We start from the raw sequence: 14,423 nt of genomic DNA, 5'->3' as shown, positions 1-14,423 counted from the left end.
AGACTTTATTTTGGGGGCTCCAAAATCACTGTGGATGGTGACTGCAGCCATAAAATTAAAAGACCCTTGCTCCTTGGAAGAAAAGCCATGACCCACCTAGATAGCATATTAAAAAGCAGAGACATTACTTTGCTGACAAAGGTCCGTCTAGTCAAGGCTATGGTTTTTTCCATAGTCATGTATGGATGTGAGAGTTGGACCATAAAGAAAGCTGAGAGCCAAAGAATTGATGCTTTTGAACTGTGGTGTTGGAGAAGACTTGAGAGTCCCTTGGACTGCAAGGAGATCCAACCAGTCCATTCTAAAGGAAATCAGTCCTGAATATTCACTGGAAGGCCTGATGCTGAAGCTGAAGCTCCAATACTCTGGCCACCTGATGCGAAGAGGTGACTCATTTGAAAAGATCCTGATGCTGGGAAAGACTGAAAGTGGGAGGACAGGGGGACAACAGAGGATGAGATGAGTGGATGGCATCACCAACTCGATGGATGTGAGTATGAGCAAGCTCCTGGAGTTGGTGATGGACGGGCAAGCCTGGCACGCTGCAGTCCATGGGGTTGCAAAGAGTCGGACACGACTGAGCCACTGAACTGAACCAGTCAAGTAGCTGCTGCTGCTGCTGCTAAGTCGCTTCAGTTGTGTCTGACTCTGTATGATCCCACAGACAGCAGCCCACCAGGCTCCCCCATCCCTGGGATTCTCCAGGCAAGAACACTGGAGTGGGGTGCCATTGCCTTCAAGTAGCAGGGGGTATAAAACCAAGTCCTCCGAAATCACTGGGTCCTTGTTGGGAACCGATTCCCCTTGGACCTGCTGGTATAATAAACTGTACTCCACTAGTCTGAGTGTCCTCAAGAGGAGTGTTTTGCAACTCTGGATTCTATAACAACCTCATGGACTGCAGCATACCAGGCTTCCCTGTCCTTCACTGTCTCCTAGAGTTTGCTTAAATTCAAGTCCATTGAGTTGATGATGCCACCCAACCATCTCAATTTCTGTCACCATTCAATACAAAATCTATTATTATCACTCTTTAGAGGAAAAAAAAAATGTTGCAAAGACTGATTAACAGCTAATTTCAGAAAATAAAGCAGAAAGCTAAGAAAACAAAAATCCTTGCAAACCCAAAATACTTCCAACCAACAAGCATTCTGTTCTCTTGGCCAGGATATAGATGTTACTTCTAAAGAAAAACTGAAACATGATTTGTTTTTGCTCTGCTGCTCCACACACCTTTCTTGGGCCTTGAACTAGCCACAGTGCAGACAAAATAAGAAGCGCAGACAAAACAACTGACTTGGCAAATACCACACTGTGAGAAGTGAGGGGGGAGCAAGGGGCAGTCTAGAGGAACCTCTAGGCGTGGCCTCCCTGAACCCAGCAGAGCCGGCAGGGAAACAGGGCACCTGGGCCTCCACTGGGTCTGGGCCGACACTTTGCTTCTCCGGGTCTAAGGGAAGAGGGGAGGCTGGCCCTGGAGGAAGCCTGGAAAGATGCACAGATGTTACCGTTATCAGGGAAATGCACTATTGGAAACAGCTTCTCTGGGGCCTTGGCGGGTACTGAGAGGCATCCAAACTGGGGGCTGTGATGGGAAAGAAGTGAGGTGGAGAGAGGAGGCCACACTGTCATCAGGAGGGGGAGTGGGGGCGGGGTGCCGATAGTCTTCGGGTGCAAAGGGTGAGGGTGGGAGACGGGCAGGAAGGGAGAAGAGAGACCGTGAGAGTGCAGCCTGGCCCTGCCTGGAGAAAAGGCGCAGATTCTGGCTCGCCTGTGCAGACCCCCTGCCAACTAGAGGAAAGGCAGCCACGGGGCCTGAGAAGGGAGGTGTCAAGGGGAACTGTGTAAACACACTCCCCGGGGAAGAGCCCCGCCCTCATGCTGGTTCAGCCTTTTCTCCCCTCTGCAGGAGAGTAACTACATAGCATCCGCAGAACAAGGAGAAGGGTATTCACTGAAAGGAACTGAGGGAAAAGAACATCCAAGAATCAGGACGGCTCCTCCTCCCTTCCCGAGTGGTGTGGGGGAGTGGGGGGAAGAGGGGGTGGGGTGGAGACACAGACGCTGTTTGTACTCCCTCCTCCCTTTCAACCTCCTACCCCAAATTTATTTTTTTCTTCATTTCACATGATAGAAATATGATGTCATGTTTTCTGTTACTCATCACATTAGCAAACACAGTTACTGCCAATTTACAGAAGTGCTTCCTTGGGGTCAGTGGGCCAAATGGGCTCCTGCCCCAGGCCTTGCATGCTCACTGTCCCCAAGTTACAATCACGGCCTGGCAGCATCACCCTCCACCCAGCTAGCGTGGGGCTCCTAGGAGCGTGTGGGACTCCTGGGCAGAGGGCCTGAGGGATGGAGGGGTCCACTGCAGCCCAGAGCCAGAGCGGGTTTAGGTCCTGGCAGGAAGCTGTGTGACTGTGCTCAACACTTGACCTCTCTGTGCCTTGGAGACCATCCTCATTTCTTAGAGAGGGTTCAGGGTCAATTTCCCAAGGCTGCGGTGAGGGTCACGGGAGATTGGGAGGCCAGCACCACGCCTCAGTCAACATCAAGAGACTTAACTGAGCTCTACTATGTGATATGCTCTGTCTGAGGAGCTGGCGTACAACGGCCCCAGGCCAGCCCACAGCGGGAGGCCTGCAGCCCACTGGGGAGAAAGGCCATAAAGGCACTGCCACCTAGCTGAGTGCCGTGCGGGCTAGGAGCAGAGGCCTGCAGCCCCAGCGCTCAGCGGTGCACCAGCTCTGCTATGTGGCGCAGGTCACCTAACCTCTCCGCATTTCAGCGTCCTCAACTCCAAACAAGGGCAGGAGGAGGGACATGTCCCTGATTGCACTGTGAGGACTGAAGGAAGCAGTATAAGTAACTTCCCCCAACATTCGGTCCAAGGGAAAGTTAAGTATTAACATTAATAATGATGGTAACTGTTATACTACTACATGAGTCTGCTGAGCAGAGTGTAGAGGGTAGGACAAAGGCTAAGCAGAGGCACCTGACCCAGCCTGAAGGTGGGAGAAGAGGCTACCTTGGGGACAGAGTCTCAGAGATGACATTCAGACTTAGGCCTGAAGGGGAACACTTATGAAGCCGACCCTGATGAACTGCAGTGAGGTTGGATAGAGAAGCCTCGGTACTGCCCAGCCCGGTTCATGTCAACTGGAGGGAAAGGTCCTGCCTCCCCCTGGCCGCTGTGCTAAGGAACCTCAGTGAGTTGGGCCGTGATGGGGGCCCTGACCCGGCCTGGGGAGCCCCAGGGCAAGAGCACGCAGGACCATGTGCTCTAGAAGCAGCTAGGCCTGGAGCGCAAGGAGTTCCCCAGGAGCCCTGCTGCCTGCAGGGACAGAGGCCCCAGGGGGGAGCAGAGGCAGGAAGGATGCACTGCTCAGCCGTCTCCTGGAAATACTTATAGTATAGTCAGTGATTTGGTAAATGCACGACCACACTTACTGTGACCACATCCTACCCTCTGAATGTTTATCTCAGAGTTGACTGGATGACCCTGTAAAGTGAGGGTCTCACAAATTGCTTTCTAGATTTTTTTTTTTTTCTAATTTTTTCTAATAAATCCTGTTTGTAAACCACAGAGACTAGGGTAGCTCCTGTAACTAAATGCAGCCTTGGCTCTGACACTTGCATTTCCAGGCTGTGTGTTCGGTTGACGATAACCCCTCCTATCAACCTCCAAGTCACTGAACTGAACCCTGGGGGAAACCAGGGCCTGCACGGTGGCTGCCTGCCTCACCCCAGAGCGAACAAGCCACCAGGCACAGGGGGAGGTTTTTATACCTGAGAAGACATTTGTGATGACTTCAGGGCTCTTTTATTTGAAAATCTTAGCAGTAAACTGTGATCGCTAAGCCTAAAGGCAGACCACTCAATAACCCAGATGGTCTCTTCAGATTTCCCGAGTGAGTACGGCTTCCATCTCCACGTCACGTTGACTGCAAGCTTACCAAGGTCGATGAGAATGGCGTGCTGCTGGGAGGTGAGCTGCTTTAAGAGCTCTTTGTAGGGCGTGTCCTTGGGCTGCTGTTTGCAGGGAAACGGGTGCTTCAGGTGGTACTGCTCCGCCAAGAATTTCCAGATTTCACCCCGGTGGTGTCGTGGCACACCTTCAAGAGGAGGGGTGGGAAAAAGACAGACTTCATGTACAGAATACAGCTAAGTGATGAAATGAGTTGTGTCTCATTCTACTGATTCAGCTTCTTGTTCCATTATGAATTAACGGCACAGAAATGGAAATAAAACCACCAAAATTCCGTCCTATTTGGTCCCTTCCTTCCTCCACACCCCTTGCCATTCTTCCCTTACCTCCCTGACACCCTCCTATCTTTCAAGTATATATGTACTATGTTTGGACTCTGTTTGGACTGTGCCAAACTCTGCAATAAACTGATGAAAGACATGAGAATCCTTCAGTTCAGTTCAGTCGCTCAGTCGTGTCCGGCTCTTTGTGACCCCATGAATCGCAGCACGCCAGGCCTCCCTATCCATCACTAGCTCCCGGAGTTCACTCAGACTCACATCCATCGAGTCAGTGATGCCATCCAGCCATCTCATCCTCTGTCGTCCCCTTCTCCTCCTGCCCCCAATCCCTCCCAGCATCAGAGTCTTTTCCAATGAGTCAACTCTTTGCATGAGGTGGCCAAAGTACTGGAGTTTCAGCTTTAGCATCATTCCTTCCAAAGAAATCCCAGGGCTGATCTGTACCAATTAACACTGTCCTCAGGAAGTAACTGCAAGCGTGTGAAACGACACTGCAAAATGTGATCTCAGAGAAGGGACAGAAGCAAACAAGCGAGTGTGGAAGAAGGAGATGAAGGTTTCCTGGATTCCTTCACTGGTGCCAAGACTCAAGAGCAAAAGAAGAGAGAAGTCAAGTCAGAGGAAGGGAACTGCTAGTGTTTGCCTGGGCCTCCGAGGACACCGTGAGGGAGGAGCAGACAGGTGGCAGTCAGGCTAGACAGGGCTTCACTAGAGGTCAAACTGAGGGCAAGGGACCTGCACTTTATGTGGCAGCTGAAAGGAGTCACCAAATGTTTTGAAGCTAGGGAAGGAGTAGCTGAATCAAAGCTGAGATTCTGGAATACTGACTGGACATCCTTCTGCAAGGGTGGGCTGGAGGAAGCGGTCAGATGCTAGACGGGATAGTCGGCATGAACGTGCCCTGGTAGGCATTCAATGTGGACCTGAAAGCAAGAAAAATTACCTGGGAGCCTCTTCCTGATGTTTTAGATGTGACTGAGCTGAATACTCAAGAGTGCTGCTAAATGCCGTCTAAGAGAAGTTCTCTTAAAGCCAATGAGGGCTCATCAGAAAAAGTGACTGTTCTCAATCAAATTCTTGTGTTCATGACTCCGCTGTTTCAAGGCCCAGATGTGGAAATGCGAAGACCAAGAAAACAGCAGGATAAGACACCAAACCCTACTCATTCCTGAGAGGAGAGCTCTTCAGAGAAAGGGAGCCTCTGACTCAGGGATTAATTTTTCCATCCAGAAAAAGCATGTGAGGACCGTGCAGCCTTCCCTGCCCCTCAGGGACCTACCCAGGAAGGCTACTCACCAGTCCACCCAGCAGTCTCTCAGAGCAGGTGCTACTCCAGGAAAGAGCAGCAGTTACCCTCCCCAGGAGGTGACCAGGTGCTGTCGCTGGTCCACACACTGCACGTCATCCCCACAACCTGCTGTGGGGAACGCGACAATATTCCACATGGTGAGGAGGAGGAAACAGAGGCCCCCTGCTGAGCAGAGATGCCCCAGTGGGTTGGTGGCAGCCCAGGGATGGTGACCGCCATTTTCTCTTAAAGTTCTCTCTGCTGGACAAGCTGCTATTCACAAGGATGATGGGGAGAATATTTTATGTTCCTACCTGGCAATTAATAATAAAATCATCATTTGTGGATCTGAACCAGAGAGTCAATTTCATTTATAACAGACCCACAGGAACTCTAGAAAGCGCTGCTCAGCCATCTCCTGGAAATACTTATAGTATAGTCAGTGATTTGGTTTTACACAGTGGGAGAAAAACATGACCACACTTATTGTGACCACATCCTACCCTCTGAATGTTTATCTCAAGAGTTAACTGGATGACCCTGTGAAGGAGGTTGAATGGTGACCTCCAAAAAGGTATGTCCACATCCTGATCACCAGAAACTATGAGTGTTACCTTATTCGGGAAAAGGGTCTTTGCAGATATAATTAAGTTAGGCAAAGACCTTGAAATAAGATCATCCTGGGTGATCATTATCCAGGTGGTCCCTATATCCAATATTTTCAGAAGACAAGAGGAGGAGATGCCATGTCCATGGAGGCCGAGACAAAGTGTTGTGGCCACAAGCAAGCAATGCTGACGGCCACCAGGAGCCTGAAGGGGCTGAGTGCAGCCTGCCCACACCCGACTTCAGACATCTGGCTCCCAGCACTGAGAGAAGACTTTCTGTTGTTTCAGCCACCAATTTTGTTACCATGTGTTATGGCAGCAACAGAAAACTAATGTATTCTGTTATCTGCCTTTTTATATTATTCTGTTTCTTTTCTCCCTACTATTCCTGCTTAGATGTTTCTCAAGGGGAGAGGTGAGTATAGACACGTATAAACCTTGTATTTCAGACCATAGGCTGAAAAATAGCATGTTAAATGATTAATAGTGGGGCTTTCAACAAAATATCCTGTCAAACTGGGAAATATCCCAAGTTATGAGAGGACCAATTTCCCCTTATTACTAAATCATTCCCATTATCTTATCAAACTTTTATTTGGGGGAGGAAACAAGTATTGGCTGTCACTGACAGTGCCACATACTCTGGAGTTTAAGGGAAAGCTTACATTGTATGATTTAGAAACAAAGGGTCATGCAAACTGGTGCCAATGTTTTTGCTAAGAATGATCTTCAACACCTTGCCCCATGCTCGGTTTTGCCTCTACTCCTGACCCCAGAGAGAATGCTGGCAACGGACCAGGGCCTGCAGGCAGGAGGCCACCCTCCTTCCATATGTAAATACTTTTAAATTTTTACTGCCTTTACTGCTCATTATTTATATGGGGGAGGGGGACAATCTTCTGAAAATAAAGAGAGATAAGGAAGAAAGTGAAAAACCACCCCTTACTAGAGGTAACACACAATTCACCACCCAAAGCAGGAAGCTTTTGACAGTGAAGGGGAGGAAGGCTATCAATTATTGTACTTGGACAGGTGGAAAAGCAAGAGCATGCTGGGCAACCCGGATATATGGCTGTCCTCCCTGTAACTCGGGCATCTGCAAACACGCCACACACAGTGACGGAGACACAGAGCGGCACATGAGGCCCCGCTCTCCTTTCTCAACAACTTACTGCAGACATCTTCTACATCAGTTAATACAAACCTACTGTGCTATTTGCAAGGAATATGATCGGGGTGTGGCCATGTGGTTGGGTTGTTCAGTCATTAAATGACACCACGGTCAACACTCTTCCCACTGCCATGTATTTTTACTGATTAATTTCTAGAATGGGTTTCTACACGTGGCAGTGCTGGGGCAAAGGCACGAAGAGACTGCACCTATCTCACACTGCCAGCTGCTCAGGAAGCCTCTCTGCCTCTCTGCAATGCCACTCCTAGAAAAGTGTGGTCCAGGTTCTAAAACTCTACCTTGCCACCTTTGGAGAAATCATTTAAAGCCAAAGTAAACTTTGAATTATTTAAAATTCCCTATAATTCTTCCTCCTCGTACCAAGTTGACACCCTAAAATCCCACCATCCTGATCCAACTTTAACTTGGGACATTTATGAATCTCTCTACTTCTGCCACTTAGGGGTCTTTAGATCATCAAGAAGAAAGGCTTTGTTACCCGTACAGGGCATGTTTTTATTTCAAGGGTTTGTAAGTGACTTGGCCTCTTCTTCAGAGATTCAAGGTGAAGTTCTGATTTGATCTCTTTTTATAATAACTCTGAGTTAGGAGATGGACTGTGGTCATCTGTTTAGAGGTGTCAGATCTTATATGTTGAAACCAGCTGAATAACTGACAAATAACAATTTCCTTCTACAGTTAGTAAAAGGAATAGTAATAATCCCTTTACAATTAGTGATACAAAGTTCCTGGCACAGAAAGTGATGTGGCAGCTCACCCAAGTATAAACTGTCCAATCCCCTATCGTCAGCTTCATCATGTAGGTTTCAGACACTGTGCTGAGCTCAGTCGTGTCCGACTCTTTGCGACCCCATGGACTGTAGCACACCAGGTTCCTCTGTCCATGGAATTTTCCAGGCAAGAATACTGGAGTGGGTTGCCATGCCCTTCTCCAGGGGCTCTTCCTGACCAAGTGCCTAGAGTACTTCTATTTAGTTCCTCTTGTAAACGCATGATGAAAACCACTATATGTCCAAGTGCCAGGCTCCTAAGAAGCTCAAACATTTGGACTGCTGTCACAGAACCATGCAATTTACCTATGCAAAAGTAGAGCCACCTGAAGACTACCATCTAGTCAACAGTGACAAGGGAAAGACAGGACTCATTCTTTTCTCTGCTTTCTTTTTTCAAAATGGCAATCTGGGGACAGGTGGTGCAATGGTAAGCCTCGAGCAACCATTAATGCACAAAGAATATAAGAGCTGGAAGAAAGCTGTGAGATCCTCTGTGGTGTCCACACCTCTCATTCTGGAAGCCAGAGGCCAGAAAGATGAGGACAACTGCCACAGGCCACTGTGGCCAATACAAGACCTGAGTCCTCAGCACCCATAACAGCACGGCCGAGGCCTCATTCAACCTTGGGCAGCATCAGTGGTGGACAGAACTCTAGCAGCCTGGGATGCAACCTACTCTGTGGTCCTGGGCCCATAACTCAACATCTCTAGGTCCAAGTCTCCTTAAGCATATAAATGGGAAAGTTATAACTAGTGGTAACTCATATATAAACTTAAGCGGTCAAAACTCAGATAAAGGTTAGATAATACCTAATAGAGAGACCGTATTAGAAAAGCTGCTTTGCTCCATTTACTCGCAGAGACAAATAATGCATGTGCAACTTGGTTTACTGAACTGCTGACGCAGCCAGAAGATGAGATTTACCACCTTTATTCCAACCACCTGGTTATTCACGCCCAGACTGCCAAGACTTCAGGAGCACTAGAACTAAGTTAGACCCAGGAAACTTCCCATCTTGCCAGCAGATATTAACACACATTTTAAAATAAATAGTTTTGTGTTACTGGAACACTAACAATCACTGAAGAAGAATCAATAAGCTCTAAAATGGAAGTCAAAGTACCTCCAGTTTTTCTTTTGAAATGTTCCAATGAAGGACCAGTTTTTTCTTTTTAAATGTTCCAATCCTTACAGACTGATACTTTGATAAAATACAGTGAATTAGCAATAGAAAAAAATAAGACTGACAAAATATACAAGACCACTTTTTTCCACTAGGATCACTGTCAAATCATGGGGGAAGTTTCTAGATGCTGAGTCTCAAGTTCCGCACTTACCTTGGATAAGCAACTGTCCAGACCAGCACACAGTCAGCAGATCACACTGAAAACACAGGCTGCCAACACGCCACAGCCTTTCAGCAGAGCACACACCTGCAGCAGTTCCTCACTACAGCCACTGTTGTCACGCACATCTCACACACGTGTCAAGTGAGGCTCTGAGAGGTTAAGCCATTTGCCTAAGATCACTCTGCAAAGTACTGGTAGAAGCCCAATCCCAACCCGAGTCTACCTGCCTGAAGTCTGGGCTGGACACTGTGACCTGAGAGCACCCAGACAGAAGGGACACAACTTGTTGTCGGTTTACTATTTAACTCTGTGTATCATCACATCATTATACAGCTTGTAGGTAACTATGCCCTGAGGTGTACCTTTTTCTTCTTCCTGTTTTCTTAATTAAGAGAAATCGTAATGAAGAGAAATTGTAATTTAAGAGAAATTGTGATGAAGACATCTGGAAACAGATTAGGTAAACACATGATAAATAGGAGAGAGACGGCCACTGAAATTGAACCTAAAAAATTTTTTTTATTCCATACTTCTCCCTAGCCATCAACGAGGGGTGAGGCCAACTGGACTGATTCCCAGTTAGGCTTACCTTGGCCAACAGCCGAGTGCATTTTTTCCATGTCAAACTTAATTTTTGATCTTCCTGGAGTGCTAAGGATCTTTTCCCACACTGTAGTCACTTCTTTAAGACAAGGAGTGATTTCTTCATAATCAAGCTTTAGGCGCTTGTTCAGCAAATCATTCTCAGAGGCTAGAACAGACAATTTAAGAGCACATTAGTGAGTTATAGCTATGTGTCTCCTGTCTCACAGCAAGGCTGCCTGCTTATCACCACCACTGAGACGCTTGCAGCCAGCTTAACAGGTCCAAGGTGAAGACCGGTTCCCGCCCCACCCCAGCTTCCTTATCACAGAAAAAGCTATATACCCAGGAGGCATCCCAATCCCTCTTATTCCTTCATCCCCGATGGATTTTGTTGGCTCTACTGCTAAAATATACTATACCTATCCAATCCTATCCATCTCCATAGCTACCCTACTAACTGTAAACCTATCAAAGGGAAGAACTGTGTGTTAGAATTCCTAGTGCCTGCAGGATTAGATTTCAACAAAACTTTACCTAAACTGGACTTCCGTGGTGGCTCAGATGGTAAAGTGTCTTCCTACAATGCAGGAGACCTGGGTTCTATCCCTGGCTTGGGAAGATCCCCTGGAGAAGGAAATGGCAACCCACTCCAGTATTCTTGCCTCGAAAATCCCATGGACGGAGGAGTGTTGTAGGCTACAGTCCATGGGGTCGCAAAGAGTCAGACACGACTGAGCGACTTTACTTTCACTTTCACCTTAACTAGGAGAGGCTCTCAGAGGACAGTTCCTTCTTACTTGGAGCCAAACCTTTAAGTATTGACAACGTCTACCCTTCCTCAAGTTTCTGCTGCCTGGGGCTGAACAGAATAAATCTACCTTTTTCACATAGCATCTTCTCAAATACAAGAAGACAGTTACTACTTCCTACCTTTTTCAGCTTACAGGTCCATTAGGAAGAATTCTACCTGAATCACCAAACTGGAGGTGGGGGGATCAACAGAAGAAAAGGAACGTAATTGAGCACTCTAAGAAGGACTAAAGCTGACGGCCTTACTCCCACCAAACCACTGATTCCTATTCAGATCACAGGGGCAATGCTGTCAGTCCCCCACCCATTCCACAGCACATCCCCCATCTGGACTGGGAGTTTACTGGGAAAGCAGGTAGGAGACATAGCCAAGCAGGGGCCAGTATACAGGCTTCTGCAGAGCTGCTAAACTTGTCTTATGACAATAATAAACGAATACTATACGTCTTCAGTACTTTATATTTAGCAACATTTAATGTTAACAACACTCTAGGTAGGGTTTTTTTAATGTTTCTTCAATAATATTTAAAACAACATTTTTATTTATTAATTGACAGATAATTGCTTTACAATTTCATGTTAGTTTCTGCCATACATCAACATGAATCTGAGAAAGGGTTTTTTTTTGAATGAGAAGACTGGGCTCAACACCCAAGGCCCAAGCAGAAGGCATAGTGGGCCTAAGCCCCCCGCCTTTCTCTACTGATTTCTACCACACTGCAGAACTTGCTGTGATGAATGACACATTGTTTTCTAGGGATGTATCAATTTGGAGCCTTAAATATTTTATAGAACCCAGTGGAGCTGTTTGGACCTAGAGTTTTCTTTCTGTGAAAGATTTTTAATACAAAGTTTATCTCTTTAACAGATATAGGGCCATTCAGACTTTTTTTTTCCTTATTTCAGTTTTGATAAATTGCATCTGTCAGTAAGTTTGTCCATTTCATCTCAGTTGTTCAGTTTATTAGCAAAGAGTTCTTCTTAGTCCCAGAGACACTGATAAGTCAGTGTGCACCTCAAATAAGTTTGCTCTCCCCTGACCCCATAAACACACACTCCCTAGCCCCAAATCTTAATTCTGGAGAAGACCGAGGTTGAGCAGGTTCATTACTTTGTCCAGGGCAGCAGAGTAGGATGTGCTGGGCACAGATTTTTGCACCCTGAATTATTTTTAAAATAGGAAATTACCACTGTTTCCTTGAGTCGCTCCTGTAAAGATTTAGTGAGATGAAATACACTTAGTTGTTCAGTCTCTCAGTTGTGTCTGACTCTTTCTGACCCTGTGGACTACAGCATGCCAGGCTTCCCTGGCCTTCACCAACATTCAGAAAACTAAGATCATGGCATCTGGTCCCATCACTTCATGACAAATAGATGGGGAAACAATGGAAACAGTGAGAGACTTTATTTTGGGGGGCTCCAAAATCAATGCAGATGGTGACTGCAGCCATGAAATTAAAAGATACTTGCTCCTTGGAAGAAAAGTTATGACCATTTTAGAGAGCATATTAAAAGGCAGAGACATTACTTTGCCAACAAAGGTCCATCTAGTCAAAGCTACAGTTTTCCCAATAGTCATGTATGGATGTGAGAGTTGGACCATAAAGAAAGCTGAGGGCTGAAGAATTGATGCTTTTGAATTGTGTTGGAGAAAACTCTTGAGAGTCCCTTGGACAGCAAGGACATCCAACCCGTCCATCCTAAAGGAAATCAGTCCTGACTATTCATTGGAAGGACTGATGCTGAAGCTTAAACTCTAGTACTTTGGCCACTTGATGTGAAGAACTGACTCATCTGAAAAGACCCTGATGCTGGCAAAGACTGAAGGTGGGAGAAGAAGGGGATGACAGAGGATGAGACGGTTGGATGGCATCACCAACTCAATGGACATGAGTTTGAGTAAGCTCAGGGAGTTGATGATGGACAGGGAAGCCTGGCGTGCCACAGTCCATGGGGTCACAAAGAGTCGGACATGACTGAGCAACTGAACTGAACGGAACTTCACAGACAAGATGCTGCTCAGAGTGCTGCCATCTCTTGAAAGCTTAGGAAGGGAAGGAAGGCTAAGGGGCTGGGAGGCTGAGTTATTAAATGACACCCAAACTTGTAGAAATTTTAGAAAAACTACACTATCTAACTTTTTTATAATAAACATGCGGTATGTAACCAGGAAAAAAAAAAAACTTTTAAAAATATCTTCAATTATAATTCAATTAAAACTCAAACTTCTCTGTGTTACCATTATGCAGATAACCACGATGATTTGCAGAGTCAGACATCCTGGAGTGTGAAGTCAACTGGGTGTTAGGAAGCATTACTATGAACAAAGCTAAAGCTAGTGGAGGTGATGGAATTCCAGCTGAGTTACTTCAGATCCTAAAGGATGGTGCTGTTAAAGTGCTACACTCATTATGCCAGCAAATTTGGAAAACTCAGCAGCGGCCACAGGACTGGAAAAGGTCAGTTTTCTTCCCAATCCCAAAGAAAGGCAATGCCAAAGTATGTTCAAACTATTGTACAATTGCACTCATTTCACATGCTAGCAAGAGGATGTTCAAAATCCTTCAAGCTAGGCTTCAACAGTACATGAAGTGAAAACCTCCAGATGTACAAGCTGGATTTAGAAAAGGAAGAGGAATCAGAGATCAAATTGCCAACATACATTGGATCATACAGAAAGCAAGGGAATTCCAAAAAACATCTACTTCTGCTTCACTGACTATGCTAAAACCTTTGACTGTGTGGATCACACAGTGGAAAGGACAAAAGAACAAACTGTGGAATATTCTTAATGAGATGGGAATACGAGACCACATTACCTGCCTCCTGAGAAACCTGTAAGCAGAACAAGAAGCAACAGTTAGCACTGGACATGGAACAACAGACTGGCTCCAAACTGGGAAAAGAGTACATCAAGGCTGTATACTGTCACCTTGCCAATTTAACTTCCATGCAGAGTACATCATGAGAAATGCTGGGCTGGATGAAGCACAAGCTGGAATCAAGACTGCTGGGAGAAATATCAGTAACTTCAGATATGCAGATGATACCACTTTAATGGTAGAAAGAGAAGAACTAAAGAATGTCTTGATAAACGTGAAAGAGGAGAATGAAAAAGTTGGCTTAAAACTCAACATTCAAAAAACTAAGAACATGGCATCCAGTCCTATCACTTCATGGCAAATAGATGGGGAAAATGTGGAGTTAGATTTCATTTTCTTGGGCTCCGAAATCAATGCAGACAGTGACTGCAGCCACAAAATTAAAAGACGCTTGCCCCTTGGAGGAATAGCTGTAACAAACTTAGACAGTGTATTAAAAAGCAAAGACATTACTTTGCTGACAAAGGTCCATATAGTCAAAGCTATGTTTTTTCCAACAGTCATGTATGGATGTAAGAGTTGAACCATAAAGAAGGCTGAGCACTGAAGGATTGATGTTTTCAAACTGTGGTATTGGAGAAGACTCTTGAGAGTCCCTTGGACTGCAAGGAGATCAAACCAGTCAATCCTAATGGAAAGCAACCCTGAATAATCACTGGAAGG

At 46.1% G+C, this 14,423-nt stretch overlaps 1 protein-coding gene across 15 annotated transcripts in view; it reads right to left on the bottom strand.

Annotated features, from left to right (window-relative positions):
- Positions 1-14,423, bottom strand: part of TBC1D1 (TBC1 domain family member 1) — a 225,338-nt gene that overhangs the window by 32,077 nt on the left and 178,838 nt on the right. For 14 of the 15 annotated variants that reach the window (XR_009601146.1, XM_012179797.5, XM_060417586.1 and 11 more), the window contains 2 exons: positions 10,073-10,234; positions 3,960-4,118 (listed from right to left, as the gene is read on the bottom strand). Coding sequence is in view for 14 of the 15 variants with exons in the window: in XM_012179797.5 (XP_012035187.2) it covers positions 3,960-4,118; positions 10,073-10,234 (321 nt within the window). In the remaining variant the exon portion in view is untranslated. The remainder of the gene's footprint in view (positions 1-3,959; positions 4,119-10,072; positions 10,235-14,423) is intronic. The other variant, XM_042251311.2, reaches the window with a different exon arrangement.

Source organism: Ovis aries, chromosome 6 (assembly GCF_016772045.2).
Source record: "Ovis aries strain OAR_USU_Benz2616 breed Rambouillet chromosome 6, ARS-UI_Ramb_v3.0, whole genome shotgun sequence".
In the NCBI taxonomy this organism is placed as follows: Eukaryota; Metazoa; Chordata; class Mammalia; order Artiodactyla; family Bovidae; genus Ovis; species Ovis aries.
Note: the sequence above shows the minus strand (reverse complement) of the source record. Positions and strands in the feature narration are given on the sequence as shown.